Source organism: Eptesicus fuscus, chromosome 7 (assembly GCF_027574615.1).
Source record: "Eptesicus fuscus isolate TK198812 chromosome 7, DD_ASM_mEF_20220401, whole genome shotgun sequence".
NCBI classification, from domain to species: Eukaryota; Metazoa; Chordata; class Mammalia; order Chiroptera; family Vespertilionidae; genus Eptesicus; species Eptesicus fuscus.
Window position 1 is genome coordinate 100337452 of NC_072479.1, and position 19484 is coordinate 100356935.

The 19484-nt window shown below is 54.8% G+C and overlaps 1 protein-coding gene across 2 annotated transcripts; it reads right to left on the minus strand.

The window, feature by feature from the left end:
- Positions 1 to 1581: 1581 nt before the first annotated feature.
- IFT27 (intraflagellar transport 27) lies at positions 1582 to 18247 on the minus strand. Of its 2 annotated transcripts, none has more exons than XM_008144678.3 (7): positions 17902 to 18247; positions 12133 to 12212; positions 11814 to 11873; positions 10670 to 10729; positions 8710 to 8827; positions 7599 to 7708; positions 1582 to 1792 (listed from the first exon to the last, which is right to left on the minus strand). In XM_008144678.3, exons 1-7 carry the CDS (start codon positions 17933 to 17935, stop codon positions 1694 to 1696), a joined length of 561 nt encoding a protein of 186 aa, XP_008142900.1. In that variant the 5' UTR covers positions 17936 to 18247; the 3' UTR covers positions 1582 to 1693. The 2 variants fall into 2 exon arrangements, with proteins under 2 accessions (XP_008142900.1, XP_054575459.1); XM_054719484.1 differs by lacking the exon at positions 17902 to 18247 and adding an exon at positions 17352 to 17403.
- Between the last annotated feature and the right edge of the window lie 1237 nt (positions 18248 to 19484).

Sequence of the window (19484 nt, forward strand, 5' to 3'; positions counted from 1 at the left end):
ACCATGTCTACCCTCGCTCCCTCTTGGCCACTCAGTATTCTTACATGAACAGGGAACTGCCAGGAGCGAGGGGTTGGGGTTCTGGGGCAGGGACAATTCTGCCCCCTCCTATTAGGCCACAGGCACGCTGCCTGGCCCCCACCTTTTGTGGTCTCTTTAGGGAGAGGGTTACTTAGCATCCCTCTCTCCACAGCTGTGGTTCCCAGTAACCAATTCTGGGGCAACTGGAAGTGGGTCCCCCCGCCCTCCCCCAGGTCTCCTTGGGTTTTGGTAGGTCTTCCCTTCTGGAACACGTGATGAGACTGGCAGCGTGGCATGGCTAGTGCCTAGAAGAACGCCCGGCATGGCTGGCCCTCAGCTTCCTTCTGAGAGAATGACTCAGTAGGAGGATTGCTGTGGCTGCAAGGACTTCACGGAGAAGTGACCAGAAGAGGAAGGCGGATGGTGGGGGCCTGACGTGGGTGACACCACGGGCTGATGTCTTTCACCCGTCCTCTCACTGACCGCAATGACCTTGAAGGGCCGCCTAATCACCACCCTTTGCAGATGAAAGACCTCCACCTTCTCCAGGCCTGGCCATCTTGGGCGGAGGCAGAAGAGGGGGAGGGGCTGAGAGCTGGGCTCTGGCGCCCGTGTCCTGGCTCTGCCACTCCTTGGCTAAGTCACTGAGTTCTCTGACTCTGGTTCATCTGGAAGGTGGGGTAAGACTCGGCTTAAAGATTAAATTAGCTAATACCTGTAATGTGCTGAGCTCATGTAGACAAGACAGGCCATCAACTAGCCGGAGCCATTTCCATCACCATCATTGGGGCAAAAACCGGGTCTGTCTACCCCCACAGCTGGCACTTCTGCACCGTGCCCCCCACTCCCACAAGGCTAGGGGCCTGGGGACTGAGGGTGAAAGGAGCCGAGACCCTCGGGGGAGGGTGACCGCCAGAGGCAGCCTTGAATGCCAAACCTCGGCCTGCAGCCTGATGTAAAGGTGACGAGGAACTGCGTGGGTCTTTAATCAGAGGAGTGAAAGCGGTGTTTTAGGGAGATTAATCTGGCAGCGGAGACGGGATGGAAAACAGTCGAGCTCAGTACAGAGAATTATGACTGCTGCCCGGCTCCGAGAGGCAGGCCATTAAAGGAAAGTGGCCTGGTTCTTGGCTCCCGGGGCCCAGGGTTCCCGGCAGCTGGGAAGAGCTGGCCCTTAAGAGGGGAGGCACCCAGGGCGGCCGGCAGAGGGCACTGTTCTGCCGGTGATAGTGGCCCCTGCGCGGGAGCCCAGGCCTCTGGACGGGGAACAGGCAGCAAAGCCCCGTGTGTCAGACTCAGGAGGGGGCCCTCAGCCCCCTGGCAAGTTCCACGCAGAGCATCTCAACTGCAGCAAATTGTAAGCAGTCCCAGCACGATGTGGGGCTGCTCTCCGGGAAAGGCCCTTGGGGAAGGTGGGACCACCCACCCCCACAGTGCCAGCCCCCATAGGAGGCCCGCCAGGCCCCCGCCTGGCTCCCAGGCTGCTCTGGAACCAGCAGCCAAAGTGCAAAATGGCACCAGGCCTGCCCTGGCCAAGAGCGGAAGGAGCTGCTGCTTGTACATTTTCTCATTTTATTTGAAGCTGTCACAACAGGTGAAGTGCCGAGGCAATGCCATCTTCTCTCGTCTTCCACGGGGCCGGGGCCACTGCACACGCCCGCAGCACCCAGCCTCACGCCAGCGCGTGGAAAACCTCCAGCTTCTCCCGGTACAGCTGGTGGAACTGCCGGGCCAGGCACTGGAAGGGGGCCTCGTAGTTTTCCATCTCCTTCTGTGGAGACAGGTTGAGGAGGGTCGTGCTGTGTGCGGCATTAGAGCCGGCATGCACTCTTACTTCGTGTCAGGGCCACGCACACTTGCCTCACTTCGCCTTCACACCACCTGGGGAGGCTGCTTTACCAGAAGGAAACCGTGCCGAGGAGAATAAGTAACTGGCCCAAAGCCACACACCTGTCAGGGGCGGAGCTGGGTTTGAACCTGGGTCTGCGTCTACAGAGCCCGGCCTTTCAGCCACTCTCACTCCATGAGCCAGGGAGTTAAAGGAGACTTCTTTGGCTTTGACCGAGGCCCCAGAGGCCACACAGAATACAGACAGCAAGGACCCCACACCCTCAAGGGAAGGCAGACACGATGGGCCCTCCCACCTCCAGATCAGGGTTGCGCTGTGGCATTTCCCTCCCCGCCCCCGGGGGGGGGGGGGGCAGGTTCCCAGAGAAAGCCTGAGGCGGGGCTTAGGCCGTGCTGGACCCGGCTGGGGAAGAATGAAGGTGTGACTGGGGCTGGCTATTGTGGTGGCCAAGCCAGGGAGGGCTCAGTGGGATGGCAGCCCTGCCTCTGTGCACCTGAGGCCACAGCCGCCCTTCCCTGGACCAGCAGCCGGTGGGCGGGCCAAGCAGGAGCGCCAGCCAGGAGCTGCCTCAGCAGGACTCTGCGGGGACCACATCCAGGAGGGTGGTCCCAACAAGAACAGCCAGCCAGGAACCGGGAGGACCAGGAACCGCCAGACCTGAGGCTGCAGGAGGGGGAGGAGGTAGCCCAGCCTGCAGGGGTATCACCTGCCAGAGCGAGGCTGCAGGTGAGAGCTCCACGGGTGGGGGCAGGGAAGGCCCATCTCTAAGTGCTCACAGGGCATCCGGCTGAGACACCTGGCAAGTCCTGAGGGGCCACAGGAGGCGGCAATAGAGACCCCAAGCCCCTCATTCCTCTCTCCCCTTTCCCTGCAGCTGCAGGCTGCGAGCTGAGCTGGGGAGAGCGCAGGCACAGAAACGCAGCAGGTGAGAGACGGCGGGGTGGGGGGGGGGGGGGGGAAGGGGGTGCTGATGTTAGATCAAATCAGGAATTCTGATAGTCACCGAGGACGTCATCCTAGTAACTGAAATGATATTTTTGTGATTAACGGTGTCCAAAGGACTTTCTCTCACTCTGTGTGCATACACATATTTAAATTTTTAAATTAAATTTATTCAAACTGAAAACAAACAACTAGTTCACCCATTTCTCCCGCCTCTACCTCTGGCAACCACCAATCTGTTCTTGGTATCTATGAGCTTGTTGGTATTTTTTTTTTTTTAATGATTTCACATATTAGACCATACGGCATTTGTCTTTCTCTGACTTATTTCACTTAGCGCAGTGGTCGGCAAACTGCGGCTCGCGAGCCACATGTGGCTCTTTGGTCCCTTGAGTGTGGCTCTTCCACAAAATACCATGGCCTGGGCGAGTCTATTTTGAAGAAGTGGCGTTAGAAGAAGTTTAAGTTTAAAAAATTTGGCTCTCAAAAGAAATTTCAATTGTTGTACTGATATTTGGCTCTTTTGACTAATGAGTTTGCCGACCACTGACTTAGCGTAATGCTCTCAAATTTCATCCATGTTGTTGCAAATGACAGGACTTCCTTCTTTTTTATGGCTGGATAATACTCCATTGCATATACACTGAGTGGCCAGATTATTAAGATCTCTGAACGAATAATAATCTGGCCACTCAGTGTATATCCTATATAATAAAAGGCTAATATGCAAACTGTCCCCTTGACCAGGAGTTTGACCAGCAGGCAGGCCGGCCAACCACCCATGTCTCCTCCTCCTGGCCAGGCTGGCCAGATCCTACCCATGCACGAATTCATGCATCGGGCCTCTAATATATATATATATACTGAGTGGCCAGATTATTATGCATTCAGAGATCATAATAATCTGGCCACTCAGTGTATATGTGCCACAATTTCTTTATCCATTCATCCATCGATGGATACTTAGGTGATTTCCACATCTTGGCTACTGTGAATAATGCTGCAATGAACATGGGGATGAAGATATCTTTTCAAGTTAGTGTTTCCTTTTTCTTTGAATAAATATCCAGAAGTGGGATTGCTGGGTCATACGGCAGTTCTAGTTTTAATTTTTGAGGAAACTCCATATTGCTCGCCATAGTGGCTATACCTTGTGTGCATCTTTTAAAATTTTTTTAAAGAAATAAGCAGGCAGCAGAAAGAACTCACGACTTTCAAGGCAGCAGCTCAGCTAAGAACACACAAGAACCAGTTTTCAAACGATCCCTGGCAGCTGGCAAAAGTGCAGCCTCCGTAAGAGGCAATGAACTATCCCCAGTGAACGGCAGAGTTTCCAAACCAAAGGATGTTACAGAGTCACCAAGCTCAGTGTCTCACAGCCGGCAGCCTGGGCCTGGGTGCAGTGGCCCGGCTGGTGTGAGCTGAGCCCCACTGGGAACTCAGGCTCCCCAGTCGGAGAAGAACAGTCTGTCTGCCCCGCCAGCTGGGTGGCCGAAACGCACAAAGGAACCAGTTCTGGTGGAGACAGTTACCTGGACTTTCTAGCAAAGGGAGTCCCAGGTGGAGGAAACAAGCTGCCCAGAGGAGACAGGCGGCAGAGAGTGCAGAGAGGGATCAGGAGGCTGGCGGTTTGTAGCGGGGGAGCATCCGCACTAAGCTCGTGACTGCTGAGGACAGAGGCCGCACCCTCCAGCTGGACAAGAGCACTAACCGTTACACCTGCTGGGCACCTTTGGTTGTGCGGAGCATAAACTCCTCGGCAATGCGAATGTCAAACAGAAAGACTGGACCCCTGTTTTACACCGTTCACAAACATTAACTCAACATGGATTCAAAACCTGAACTTAAGACCTGAAACCAGAAAACTCCCAGAAGAAAACATTGGGAAAAAGCTCCTTGACATGGATCTTGGCAATGATTTTATGGGAATGACACCAAACGCAGAAGTAAAAGCAAAAATCAACAAGTAGGACTGCATTAAAGTAAAAAGCTTCTGCAAGAGAAACCATCAACAAAAAGAAAAGGTAACCCACGGAATGGGAGAAAATATTTGCAAACCACACATCTGCGAAGGAGTTAATATCCAAAATATACAACTCAGACAACTCAATAGCAAAAACACAAATAATCTGCAAAAGACCTGAGTAGACATTTTTTCAAAGAAAATATTCAAATGGCCAACAGGCATATGAAAAGGAGCTCAACATCACTAATCATCAGGGGATGCAATCAAAACCACAGTGACTTCTCACCTCGCCTGTTAGAAGCTCACCAAAAGGACAAGAAGTAACCAGTGTTGTGGAGGATGTGGAGAAAGGGGAGCCCTTGTGGCTGTTGGTGGGACTGCAAACTGGGGCAGTCACTGTGGAAATCAGCACTGCGCTAAGTGAAATAAGCCAGAGGACGGCAAATACCATATGATCTCACGTGTGTGGAACCTACAAAAACAGACCTCACAGAAACAGCGCCGATTGGTGGTTGCCAGTAGCTGCGGGGGTAGGAGGTGGGTGATATGGGTGCAGGTGGTCAGAGGGTATCTGCTTCCAGTTTTAAGATGAGTAAGTTTTGCCCCGGCTGGTGTGGCTCAGTGGATTGAGCGTTGTCCCAAGCACCAAGAGGTCATGGGTTCTGTTCCCAGTCAGGGCACATGCCCAGGGTGTGGGCTCCATACCCAGTAGGGGGCGTGCAGGAGACAGCCAATTGATGTTTCTCTCTCATATCTATGTTTCTATCTTTCTCCCTTCCCCTTCCTTTCTCTCTAAAAAAATCAAAACATTAAAAAAAAAGATGAGTAAGTTCTGGGGATGGGATTAAAAATAACAAAGGAAAGCCAAGCAAACACGTAGGCCCGCCGTCAGGTTTGCCAGACGATTGCGCTGCATTAAGGAGAGAGGAGATGGGCTTGGCGTCAAGACTTGCCTGTGCCTCCGAGTTGTTATATTTCCTGTTTAATTACAGCTTCCTTAACCGAGCTGCCTCAGGGGGGACTAGTTAACTCGAACAGTTAATACCAAGTGCTAAACTGCAGCCTCTGCAGGCACAATTTATACCCACCGTGTCCACAGAGCGGCAACAAACACCGGGCAGAGTTTAAACCACCGCCCAGTGGCCCCTGGGGTTCATTTCTGAGTTCCATCAAGAGTTCCGGGGAGTATGGGATATTGGGGTGAGGAGGCAGTTTCACAAATGGGAATGTTGGAAGGGGAACACTCAAGTGTTGTTGGCTGTGGGCAGTACGGCTCACTGCTTTGCTCAAAGGCGCACTGTGTAAAAACCCGTCTACACAGGAAAAGCTTGCTACTTTGAGCTTCGTTAATTTAGCATTTGTGATGACTGGGCCGGAGGCAAGAGTGGCATTGATGTTTGTACCGCCTAAGAATTAAAGGATTTAGTAGGTAATATAGTATAAATAAGATGCCGAGGGAAATATTTACACGTTAGAAAAGCTCCCGTGCACGGAGGGTTTGCTGAGCACCAGACTCGGTCTAAGTGTTCTATGTTCGCCATCTGACTCCATTCTCACGCCTGCTACTCAACGTGGGGCATGGCTTATTATCCCCACCTGACAGGAGAGGAGCCCGAGGCACCGATAGGTTAAGTAACATGCCGACGACCCACGGCTAGTCCTGCACTCACCATGGGAGCTCAGAGCCAACTGCCTTTACTCGCTAAGCGCTCCTTAACACGTTAAGTGCCCAGCCTGCTTTGTCTTCCAGATGGAAAGTATAGTGTCCATCACCGGGGACTGACATGGGGCTTAACGTGTTAAGGAAGCACGCCTTTGTGGGGGCGGGGAGGGTGTGTGTTAAAGTTCCCATCCACATGCCACTGGACAGCATCGGTCTGCCAAGTTTCATAGGTGCAACAGAAGTGCCCGTGGCTTAAGTACATTTTAAGTAAAAACAACCTCCAGGCTATTTATTAATTAGCCCACTGACTTTTGGAGCCAAAGAATCTGGTACGTAGGCCACATGGCCGGGGTGAGGTCCATGTTACCACCACCATGTGCCAGGCCTACAGGTCTGCCCAGCGACCCCTGCGAGGGCGGCTGCTGGCTCTGTAGAAAAGTGCCACACAAGCACGTCTGATTGATACAACCTGGGTCACACGCCTGCACCCTAGTCACAGGGAGGTTGGGACCTCAAACTCCCAACACAGGAAGGGGGTTTGCTAGCACCAAACAGCTAAATCCTGAAGTGTGTGTACGGAGGGTGCGGTAACAAATCACTGGGACTGTCCCCCTTCTGAGGGCTCCTGCTGACCCTCCTGGGGGGCAGTCTGTGGCTTGGAGTCACCGGGGGGCTGCAGTAGGTGGGACAGGGAGCACTTATGGGAGTCAGATACTATGGATCCGAAGGCTGACTCCACCCTCTACTAGTCACGTGACCTTGGACAAGTCACTTCACCTCCTCGACATGGAAGTAGGAACTGGGGGACCAGCCCCTGGCGCACGGGGCTGAACGGGAGCTATGAAGTAATGTTCCGACACACGTAACTCACAACATCTCGTGCAAACGTCAAGCATCACTGTAACTGAACACAATCGGCTTGTCTTCTTCACTAATTGAGACAACTCTTCCGGGGCTGGCTGGCTAATCCGCTTTATTGAAATGCACGAGGGACTCTTGCTACACCGAGAAATGACCTTGGGCTCAGAATGTAAACACCAGTTCCTAATTCCGCTGTGCATATGGTGGAGTAACAACTCCATGCAGTGAGGTCACACGAAAACCCGCTTCCAGCAGAGGCCCGCTCCCCACTGGCTACTGAGCACGTGGATACTTACCACGGATGTCTCAAAACATTCCAGGCCTTGGCCCAGCGCCCACGCCTGGGCCTGCGCGGCTTCCACTGCTCGTCTGCTGGCCAGGTCCGTCTTGTTGCCCACTAACACACCTGCTCAAAAGAAACAACCACCGCATCGCATTTCACTGGCAGCCTGGGAGCAGCTGGAGGGAAAAGAGCAAGCAGACGGACTTCAGGGGCGCAAAAGATCGCCTGAGAGGTGCCTGAGCAAGACAGGGACCCCAAGATGTTGACCCTAAGGTAAGGTGACCAGATCGTCCCGCTTTTGGCGGGACAGTCCCGCTTTCTAACAATTTGTCCCGCGTCCCGGGACAAATTGAGCATTTCTACAACAATGCTGAATCTTTCTAAAAATCAGGACTTTTTTTAAAACGCCGCGGGATGTGGGACAAATTGTTAAAAATCGGGACTGTCCAGCCAAAAGCGGGACGATCTGGTCACCTTACCTAAGGCCACAGCAGGGCGGGCTCTGCTTTTCACACAGTTTCTGCTCGGCCCTTTTTCTAGACTCCTGTGGACCTGTCTGCCTTGTCCCCTTAAGGCTGCAGTGCCTGGAAGGCGAGGGCCGAATTTATGCGAGCATTTGCGATAAATTCCTAGCTCATGGAGCAAACTTTAAAAATGGTCATTAATACTAATCTAAGGACTGGGCTCAGAGTCAGGGATTCGGAGGTAATTTAGTTCTGTCCCCAGCTGCATCCGCTGCAGCTAATTTTTGAGCCTGTCTCTGGAGATCGTTTTTCCTGGTCTATAATGAGGAGGATGTGTTGATCTCACATAAGGATGAAAAATAAATTGATTTAAAGCATTCAGAAGTGACAGCAGGGCCTGCATGTTTACTCGTGCCCCACACACAGGAGACAATGAGTTCTTCCTGGGCTGGTTTTCCAGAAGTGACACCTCACCTTCCTGCCACAGCCCCTTCCCCTTTGCTGCCGGAGTCTCCCCAACCCTGCATGGTGGGTGTCATCGTGCCCGTGTGCACCCTCAGACTCAAAGCCCAGAGCACCCCTCCGCACACCCACAGCCAGGTCCGCAGTGGCCTGTGCTCTGGAGAACATTGTGAGTAAACCCGATGCCGCAGCTCCTACCGGGGAGGGAGGTGCCTGGCAGCTGTGACCGCGCCTTCTCCAGCCACTTGCTGCAGTTGAGGAAGGACTGCTCACTGGTCACGTCGTAGACGAGGCACAGGACGTTGGGACTCTCCCACTGGGCAAGAGGGACAGGACGGGACATGTCAGTAGCGGTGACAGTGACTTCTAGGCTGGCAGAGATTTGGCCCGTTTTCTGGGGAGGGACATGTGGCCGAAGGGAAATGACAAACTGTAAAGGGGATGTGAGTCAGACAACTGAGCCACAGAAGAAACCAGTTTGCTCAAAGGAATGAATGGGAGGCGGGGCCCGTGGGCGGGTGGGGAAGGTGCAGCGATGAAGTCCAGGGTGTGAGTTTGCATCAGTGCCAGGCTCTCCGCCGGGTGCTCTCAGCGTCCCTGCTGTGAGGGTGACTGCCTTGCCCAGCTCAGAGCAGGACTGCAGCTTTCCTCCACCGGGAGGCGCTTCGCCGGCCACTGGCCTCAGGGACTCATTCCCGCTCGTCCTGACGGATGGCCCACTATTGCGCCGGCTGCTCTGCAGGCCCAGCGAGCATCCCTTCTCCCACCAGCCAGTCACCAACGTGGTCTGCTTGCGTCTCCTTCCTAAGGGCTGCCTTTTCACAGTGCTTCTCCTGCAGTGCGTCAGCCCTCATCCCGCCCGACCACTGGCGGGGTCACTGAACCGGCTAAGTCTCAGGACGGTCACCTTCCGGGGCTGCTCAGATCCGGGGGCACCCTGCTGCTCGGCACAGGGCGGTAGGATTGCCCTGCTCAGGCTGTGATGCATATGACTGTGGCCACACCCTGGTCCCTGGGGACCCCTACCTTGCGCAGTGAAAGCCTGGTTTATTTCTGGGGTGTTGGGACCTCCCAGGGTGTAAGGGAGAACCCTTTTTGCCCCAGTTTTCCTTGGAAGATCAGCCCAGAGTCGCTCTGGAGGGCTCACCTCCCTACCGGCTAGGCCTCCAGGGGGGAGCACTAAACCGGTGATCCCCTCACACCTGCACTCCACAGACTAACTCAGGAACTCGCATTCAGCCCCGGCCCCCATGAGCATGCAGGGGCACCTTCTTCCTCCAGGCCTCAGCCAGGGGCCCAGGGCAGTCCCAGGATGGAGCTGGAGCAGGGAGCCTGGAGTCAGGGTGTGCGCTGCTAGTGGCCCTGACCTCCAGGCACGTCCTCCCTCTGCCGGGGAAGGGCAGCACCCAGGGCCAGGCCGTGCACACAGTAGGTCGGCATGTGGTGATCATGAACTGATGGGTGAAGCCAGTCCTGTGTGAACTCACCATCATTAGATCTGTTTTGCTAAGACAATAACCCAAAAGGGGGCAGGAAACAGTTTCCATTAAAATGGAGTCGTTCTTGGGAAGGCAGGGAGGGCTCTGGGGAGCGTAACCCTTCTAATTAGCTCGCTGGCCCAGATCAGCGGAGCTGCTGCCTGGGAAGGAACAGCAGGCTGGACCTGAGAGGACGGCTGGATGCACTTGGGAGCCCTGGGCAGCGGGGCACACCCCAGGCCGAGCCCAGGGGGCCAGGGTGTGGGCCCGGAAGGTGAGCCTCAGGATGGGGCCTCTGGTGCACACCGCACCCCCCCCCCCCCACCACCCAGGGAAGGAATGTGTGCTCCTGTTCTGGGAGGCGGAGCAGGGCTGAGGGGACACCATCAGGAGGCAGCTGCTCCAAAGGGAGGCCCCGGAGGGGCGGCTCGAGGACTGAGCCACACAGCTCGGGCGCATTTGGGGCCCAGCCACTCAGAGCTGGGGGCTAGGGGACAGCAGGTGCACGAGCCACCCCTATTTGCCAGGCCACAGGCCCAAGGCTGGGACAGAGCCCTCACAGAAGGTGACCACGACAGCTTCTCTCGGCAGCCAGAGTCAGCGACCTTTCGGGGAGAGGGGCGTAAGGGGGGACCTTGGGCGGGGGGTGGCGTTAGGAAGTGAAACCGCAGGCTACTTGCCAATTTATCCAGCATTTCCGAAAACAGCTCCTTGCCAGCGGAGTCAAAAATGAAGAGCTCCTAGAATCAGAAAGGCGCGTCCCAAGAGTGTCTACCATGGACGGGGGTGGGGCGGGGAGGGGGCAATGGCTACAAGCCAGCGGCACTGCCCTCAGCTCAGTGCCGACCTGGCTGCGGGGTGAGGTGCACGCGCAGGGGCACACACACTCACAGAGGCCGCACCCCCGCCCTGGGGCATGAGGACGGCGATGGGAAGGGGAACCAGCCCCAGGACCTGCGCGGCGGGCCGTTTCCCACACAGCCAGCACTTTCTGCGAGGCTCACCTCTGCTAACCTCGAGTGCAAAACTACCAGGAACAAGCTGACTTCCCACCTGGCAGAACAGAATGCTAAGCAGGCTGACAAGTGCTCTGCCTTCCAAAAGGTCATTCTGCACTTTGTTAACCAAATTGATTTTCAAATCTTAAAACCATTCTTTCTAAAGGAGGTCACTGAGTAGGCCTGGGAAGGCGCGGAAAGTAGGACAGTCTCATCTCTCGGATGGCTCAGGTGTGGTTCTGACGACGACACAAGAGGACCCCTCCTGGCCCCGCCCAGACCTCAGCCAGCCTATGGGAGACCCCCTCCCCAACGCTGTTGCCCAGAAAGTCCCCCTCAACTTCCCCCTTCAGCTCCCTCCGGGCACCGGGTACGCCTGGCTGGCTTCCGACCCCCGCACATGCTGTCCGAGTATCAGAGCTGCCACCTGAGTCGCACGTCGGTGACCTGAGCACTCCCCACTGTGTCGGGGGAGTTACAATGGTTTGGCTCATGGACCTCTTTAAGAATCTGGTGACTCTCAAACCCCCTCCCAGGGAAGCACATATGTACAAACAGCACCTTGCAATTACATTTTAGGTGTGGATTCCCACGGAGGGAGGCAGGTTGAGAATCTTGATAGGTCAGTTGTGAGGGCAAGGCCCATATTTCAGTCTTTCTTCCTCTCCCTCGAATGCTTTCCTGTCCCACAATGCTGTCCCCAAACGCTCAACGCGTCCAGGACAAGTCCTTGCACTCCGTCTCTCACAGGGAGGATGACGGTGACCCCGGGCCCTGGGCCCAGAACAGGGGCACTGAGCTCCCTCGGGTTGAGGGCACCACTCACCACACTGTCCCCCGTGTCAGGAACTGGCAGCGTCTTCACCACCAAATCCACCCCGGTTGTCTGCCAAGGAAAACCAAGAACACGAGTGTCAGGGGCCCCAAGGGGCGTGTTCAGGTCACGAAAGCCCCGACGCCAGGAGACATCCCCAGCGGAAGTGCTTGTGTCCCGGACTCCCTGGCGGTGCAGAAGTCACAGAGGACCAACAAGGAGGCTTGTCCCGCTCCCTGCCCAGAGCGGGCTGTGCGTGGTGACAGCGACCACTGGCTCAGGGTTATCTCCCAGTGCCCGCGGCCTCGGCTGGCCGACAGCCCCGTCTCACCAGGGTGTAGTTCTTCTGGAAGTGGGCTCCGTCGCTGCGGAAGATCTGCGCCAGGGCGGTCTTGCCCACTGCGGGGTCCCCTGTGCGGACAGAGCACACGAAAAGCCTCACTGCCATCCCGACCTGACCACGGGCTTCCCACTCCAGAACGCTGGTCCAGAAACCCCAAACTTCACCGCGTTTTCAGAGAAAATGTACTCGATTCTCCTGGGCACTCGGTCTGAGGTGGCGGGCAGGGCAATGGGTCCATGAGACCAATCTCCCAAACCCACGATGGCCAGTCACGGTTCTTCAAGGCCAACCCTCGTCTAAAAGAACGGACCCAGGCGGTAGCGGCTTCCAGAGGGCTGAGCACTGGGAACATACCCTATGGGAAAACCTGTCACTTTCAACCTGGAATTTACTTCAAGTCTTGAAGGTAAACGGTGTGACCAGGCACAGACTGATAGGCTCAGCTGACTAAACCGATCTGAGTTTAGAGCGTCCAGAGTTAGGACCCTGCACCGTTTATTTTTGTTTGTGTTTGTGGGGGTGGGAGTTGAGAGTTTCTGCATTTATTGAAAACAAAACGATGCCACCTTGAAATCCATTTCCAGGTGATACTGCCCTCCACCTGGCGTGCCCATCTGTGACCACTGGGGTCCATCTTCCCAGGGCCAAGTCCATCTGCAACAGCCACTGTCTTCTCCAAGCTCGCCGCCACCCAGTGGGTTATCTCCCCGGCCTTCCTTTGTTGGTCGGTAACCCCACAAACTGGTTCCTCAAAACTCAAGGTTTATGTCACAGTCTCAGTCTGAGATCTGGATTTCTCATAAGAATGCTGGGGCAATTCAATCTGGAGTTCCTCCTGTGCCCCCAAGGGTGCTGGCAGCAGGCCGTACCGTCCTTAATTGCCCTGTGCCCTCCCCTTTCCCACCCATGGCTCTGCCCGCCTCCTTTGATGCCACGCTGTTTCCATTTGCAACACCTCCTCCACCTGGAGTCTTACACTGATTCCCTCCTGTCAGTGACCTCCCCATCATTCACCTCATTTGACAGATGGAGAGACCGAGGCCCAGAGAAGCTGAGTAACTGCCCTAGGATCCCAACAGCGTGTTCTCTGGGCCACACACACCCCCCCCCGCCCCCCCCCGCTCCTTGAGCTCAGGGAGCCTTCTGACCATTTATGACATGGCCCCCAGCCCCCATCATGCAGCCTTTCAGGACACGGGGGCGACCGCAGGCTGGAGTCACCGGAACCCACCCTCTGCGAGCAGAGAGCACACCGTTCTCCCTGCCTTCGGACCGCATCCACCCTCCCCACTCCGTTTGGGCTTCTGAACCAGTTGGAAATGGGCTCGTCCGCTTGTGAAATTCCCCACAGATTTTTCTGGTTAATTTCATATTTCTTTCTTCCGCCTGCCAGTCAGTCACCCACACTCATGGGCTGTGTCGGCTGAGGAATCTGAGCACAGCGAGAAGAACGATAAACACGTTTGCAGAGCAACAAGATGACAAGTGCAAAGTCAAACAGCACAAGCTGAGAACCCGAGTGTCGGGCACATCGAGGAAAGAGCGAGCGGTTTGCTTAGTGGGCAGACTTCCCAGGGGCGAGGCTGCGCCGGGGTGATGGCAGGGAGGGGCACTCTTGGCGGAGAGGGTGACATCTGCAGGGGTGACCTCCGAATCGCCAAGCCCAATAGTCTCTTCTCAGTCCTCAAGCTCCTCGAGGCCTGAGGGGTGAGGCAGCCTCCTCCTTCCTGAGCCCTCTGGCCTGGTTGCCCTGGGTCAACCCTGTGGGGCTGTCCTTGGCCCTGACTGCCCCTCCTGAGGAATGATGGGCCTTCACTCAATCCAGTTCATCTACTGCGAGGGTCAGGTTGTGTCCCCGGGTCCTGAGTGTCTCACCCACCCCCATCTCACTTGTTCTGTTAGTGATGTCACCATTCACTTAATATCCCCAGACTCCACCCAGTCACCTCTGACTCCTCCTCCTCCCACGCTCAACCCCTCTCCTCTTCATCCCAGCCACATGACCTTGGCTGTCACTGCCGACTGCCCCAGTTACCCCACACTGGGCTGGTGGCAGCCCTAACCCACCTATCCAGGCTCTGCCCTGTGATGCTGGGGCCGGGACAATGCAAACTCGGCTCTGCCAATGAGAGTTCTAGAGACAGACGGGGAGGTGGGGGGAGCAGGACTCGCTCCTTGCATCTGCTTGTCGTTTCTCTTAGCAGCAGCTGGCCATGGCCTTCACCCCAGTAGCACCAGTTAGCTGCTGCCTCCAGGGTTATTACACCCCCTCAGAGACACCAGGGGCCCCTTCTCAGAGGTCGCCTCTCAGCTCCCCAGGGTCTTCCTGAGCTTCGAGGTCCTGAGGACCCCCTCTTCCCTGTTCCCCAGCCCTGGGGCGAGGCTCCTGCAGTGACTGCTGCCCTGCTGTTCCCCTTTCGTCGTCCAGGTCCTCCATGATGGATTCATGTCCCCATGAAACCCTCGCACTGGGACACCTAGAGCAGGTCTGCGCCTGCCTGGCCCCTGGCCCCAGCAGCACTGAGGTACCAGGATGGTCTCAGGACACAGACCCCAGATGGTCTGAAATCGGCTGGGTCGTGTCCCGGCTTGTGGGCAGTGGGTCCGTGATCTGTGCCAAGGATGGCCTCCCACGCTGGTGCCTGCATCCTGGAGGCACCACCGAGTGGGCAGCCTCCTCAGAGGTCTGCTCCTGCTCCGTGGGGTTCTGCTTCAAGCTTCTGGCAGCCCCGCCTCTCTCTACTAGTTCTGTGTCAACTCAGTGTTTTCCTCTTGTTTTTTTAGGTCTTCAGCACCTGCTGAACCAATTCTGTTGAAATGCCTAATGTATTTTCTGTTTTCTTAACTGGTCTTGCCTGAAAACACTTCCCAGGAGGCCCTCTCTCCTCTCTTCTCCCTGCTCCAGCCCACCCTGAGCTCGGCATCAGCAGATGGACCCTCATAACATAGCCTTTCCTCCTGCTGCTCTCACACCAAGCCCGCCGAGGACTCCCCGCCCATACCCTCCTCTCCGGTCAACCCTTGCCCCCTTCCAGTCGCCCTCCAACTATCCCTTTCACAAAACCTTGGCTCTGCACTCATTCTCTCTGTGCGTAAATGCAGTAACTAATATATATGTTCCTTTTTTTAATGCAGTAACGTTAATACCATTATGTAAGCTTCAGGTGTACATTATAATTTGGTATCTGTATACTTGTTCTCTTGATCTCTGAAAATCCCTCGAATACAACCTTCCAGGTCTCCCCAGTCCAAGTCCAAATCCTGCCCATTCTCTGCCAGGCCAAGCTCAGTGTCCTTCCTGCACAGCCTCCGAAGGTCATCTCTCCCGCCTTTGTCTGTATCTGTGTGGCTAATGTGCTCACTGCTGCTAGCATGAGACCTGATGTCAGAACAGCCGGCCAGCGAGGCACTATTATCATCCCTACTCCCTCCAGCTCCATCATTACCAGCGGTGTGTCCGTGCGTCAGTAATCTCTCTGGGCCTCAGTTGTACCATCTGCAAAATGGGGATAACAGAACCTATTTCACAGAATTGTTATGAGGATTTAATGAGTTAATATGTACAGTGCCTGATGTATGTTGAATAACAGTTAAGTGATTTTTTTTAAGTAAATAAAATGGAGATAAATGTCAAGTGCTGTTTTCCCTCCTGAGCTGAGCCAGCACAATAGCAGCTGTGCTTGAGGTATTGCTCTGGTATCTGGCACACAGAGGGCATTCCGTTCTGTGTGCTGCACTGCAAGTTATCATGTGCAGAGCAGCACTTCCTGGAGTGTAGGGGCTGGCCTGGCTCATCCTTCTATTCCCACCACACCTTGCATGGTGACTTACATGCAGTAGGTGCTCAATAAAAATCTGTTGAATGAATAAGCACTTGAAATGAGAGAGAAAAAAACGGCAGATTCACTCAATTGAAACAGTAGGCCTGTGGGGGTAAAGGAAAAGGAAAACAGAGAGGGGCATGTGTGAGGTGGGGTAGGGTGGGGTGGTGTGGAGCTGATTCGCTGTACTGAGGTTTTTTGGTCCTGGGAAACTTCCAAGAGGAGATACCCTGGAGGCTTTGGAAGGGGGCTGCAGATTGAGAGCTAGGTTAGAGTTTAGGAATCACTTGGCAGTGGTTGAAATCAGGTGAAACAGGACCTGAGGGAGGGGGTGTAGAGAAGGGTAAAGCGTCTAGAATCTAGACTTGAAGAAAGTACAGCTCGGGGCTAAGAACAAGCCCTGGAAATCAGTCACCTAGAACTAGCTCCCAGCTCGGCCACATCCAGCTGTGTGACCCACGGCAAGTGTCTTAACCTCTCTGGGCCTCGGCCGCCCCATCTGTAAATGACGATGACAACAATACTGACCCCACAGAGTTGTGTGAGGACTGAGCTGACTTCGGCGAAGTCTAGCACAATGCTGGCACCTGGAAAGTGCTCCATAAATTAGCTCCCTGGTGGACGTTGAATGAAAAAGAAAAGAAAAGAAAAAAAACAGTTGGAGAGAGAAGCCCATTTAAAAAAAAAAATTCTAACTTCAGAAAATAAAAACATTCCCACCGTATCCATGAGGAAACTGAGGCTCAGAGAGTGCTTTGTCCCAGCGGACTCAGCCAATGGAGGCACAGCCAGAATTATTTTTGTTGCTCAAGGCTGCCTCTCCTGGCGCTCTGGAAACCAGAGCCCTCTCTGGAGAACCATTCATTTCTTTAGCTTCAGTGTGATTTGAGTTACTGCTGTCCGTCATCTTTGTGTGTGACCCTTTTATTTCCAAATTAGAAAAGTCATCAAAGATATCATCTATTTCAGTCTGCAAGAGATGAATCAAAGGAGATAGAAAAGAATCTCTTTTCCTCTTTATGATTCCTCACTGCGGCTTTCCTGAGCTGCTCAAGGAACCCTGGGAAGGTCGCAGGTTTCAAGAGTAACACAGGTTGAGAGTTCGGGAGTTGGGCAGATCTCCGTTGACCCTCCTTCATTAGGGGTGACCTTGCCTCTTAGTGCCTCAGTAAGGTCAGAACAATCCAGCCCCGACCCCAGGGTGCCACCGTGAGGGTGAAATGAAACACGTGTGCCTGGCAGGCAGTAAGGACTCAGGAAAGCACACGTGTGTTCTGTGGCCCCAGGTCTAATGTTTTTCTAAACGTCCAGCCTGATACACAGAAAGCACCACAAATGGTGACGCCACATATTCCTTCGTTCCACAAACAGTCACTGAGGACCTACCAGGTTCCAGATGTTGTTCGGGGTGCTTGGAACGCATCAGTCAATAAAAGAAATATTCTTGCCTTTGGGGGATTCAACACTTATGTCCCCCTGAGCGTGGGGTGGCACAGTAACTTTAAAGACAACACAGAGTTTGCAAACTCTGGTCAACTGTACACTACCGTCTCTAATCCCTGTTATCAGAGGGGGTGAGGTCAGGAAAAGATCCCATGAGAAACGACTACCAAAGGCACTGATGCCTAACTTTGGGGTACAGCACGTGGGTTAGTTGGTGTGCTTAGCCTGATGCTTAAGGAATCTTTGCCACCTCAGTAGAGCTCAAACTGGTGACGGTGGTCTCAAGAGTATGACGGGGGCGGAAATCAGCCGGAGGTGCCCTGTGCCCTGGAAGAGAATTCTACCACGGCTCATGGGATTGACACAATCAGCAACGGCATGAACTCGCCTCTGGGGGAGAGAAAGGGAAGGAGGGTGGGCAGTTCACGTGAACAAAAGCTCTCGATAACTTATGAGGTCTCTGGACTCCGGACATTGTAAATTTCAGACTCACCTGCCAGAATGCATTTGGCTGCCAGCTTCACCATGGTAACCAACCACCTCCGCGGACCAGACAGGGGGAGAGGGGAGACTAGAGGCGTTGGGGCCTGTGGCCGCGGTGGGGACGGGAAAGTTGGGCTGCACAGGGAGGGGCGGCTATCGGCGCAGGGGATGGGGCGGGGGCGCACGGGAGCTCCAGAGGGGACCCGCTCAAGGCCTCAGTAGGCCGCCTGGAAGGAGCCAGCGAGGTGGCACGGCTCCCATTCCCGGCCCAGCCCCCGCCAGATGGGGACCATCAGGAAGAGTGAACCCGCAACCCTGGGCCCTAAGCACCGCGTCGGACGCGCTGGCCGGGCAACCGCCTGCCCCGCCTCCTCCGCTTTCTCGCTGGCCCTCGATTGGCTGCCACCAAAAACTCCCACCCGAAGGATTTCGGAGACCAGTGGGAGGAGGGGGCGGGACTAAGAGGCTTTATTGCAAGATAATTCGTAGTAGTGTCTGCTCTTCAAGCTTATACCGCTTGACTAATGGTTGTGGTAGTTGTCAATCATTTCCATCCACCTCTCCGCGCTGCCGGAAAGTTCTTGGAAAAGCAGCTCCCACGTCTCGTAGCGGGAGCTGTGATAAAAGAAGCGTTCTGATTGGCCAGACGGTGACTTGGTCCATCTTCGGGAGGAATGGGGATTCTCCGGGTCCCCTGCCCTCCTGGATGTGGACTCGCCCGCCCAGGGCTCCCCTGAGAGCGCGGGAGGCTGGAGCGGCGCCTGCGCAGTAGACGAGGCCGCGGTTGCTGATGCGGAGCTTAGGGCGAGTTTGATACCCCAGAGGTTCTTGTCGCTCCCCAAGTTCCTAGGTTTCGGGAGCGCGGCCGCGAGGTGCATCTAGAAATCCAGTCCTCGCCCTGCAGCCTACGGGGAAATCTTATTTTAAAGCCCAAGGATGATATGCGATTTAAACTCCAAAATATGAAAGTGTTTAGAGTGGTGTCAGTGCATTTGTTTAAATGTTTAAAGTGGTGTCAGAGAACAAGTGAATTTTGTTGGGGGGGAGAGAGGGTGAGTGCCTGGGGAATTTGAAGTACCTTTCTCTGAGCCCATTTCCGTTGTGTAAAATGAAGAACATCTCACACCGCATATTGAATGGAAGTGAGCCTCCAGGACACTGTAGTCACTTAGGGAGGTCCCACTTGCTCTGGGTAGGAAACCCAAAAGGAAAACGCTGCCGTCTTCCCTGAGCCTCTTTCCTCATCTTAAAAGCTGGGCTGGCGGAACCCCTTAGTGGGGTTATCCCGAGGCTTAAAAGAGAAAGCATGTGCCTGTCTGGGACATGGTAGGTGCTCAACACTCAACAGTTGAATGGATGGACAGGGAGAAATTTTTCTGGGTGGATTTGGTTTATCATGGTCACACAGGTTAGCCAGACGCACCGTGTTCTCACTCCTGCTCCCCACTCCTTCGCTCCGTGTGGCTGAGCCAAAGGGAGGAGCAGCCTCTGCGGAGATGCGGGTGTTCGGGATCTGCGGTCACATGCCTTTCAGTTACCGGACACTTTGCTCTCTCTCAGCTGCTCTGTCTCAGTGTAGCCACTAGCCTTGTG

Excerpts from the sequence above, each read along its gene's own strand:
- IFT27 (XM_054719484.1), bottom strand. The coding sequence starts at position 17,388 with ATGCGTTCCAAGCACCCCGAACAACATCTGGAACCTG. Across the intron at positions 11,874-12,132 it reads TCCAGAAGAACTACACCCTG|ACAACCGGGGTGGATTTGGT; the intron begins GTGAGACGGGGC and ends TTTCCTTGGCAG. Across the intron at positions 1,793-7,598 it reads AATGTTTTGAGACATCCGTG|AAGGAGATGGAAAACTACGA; the intron begins GTAAGTATCCAC and ends CTGTCTCCACAG.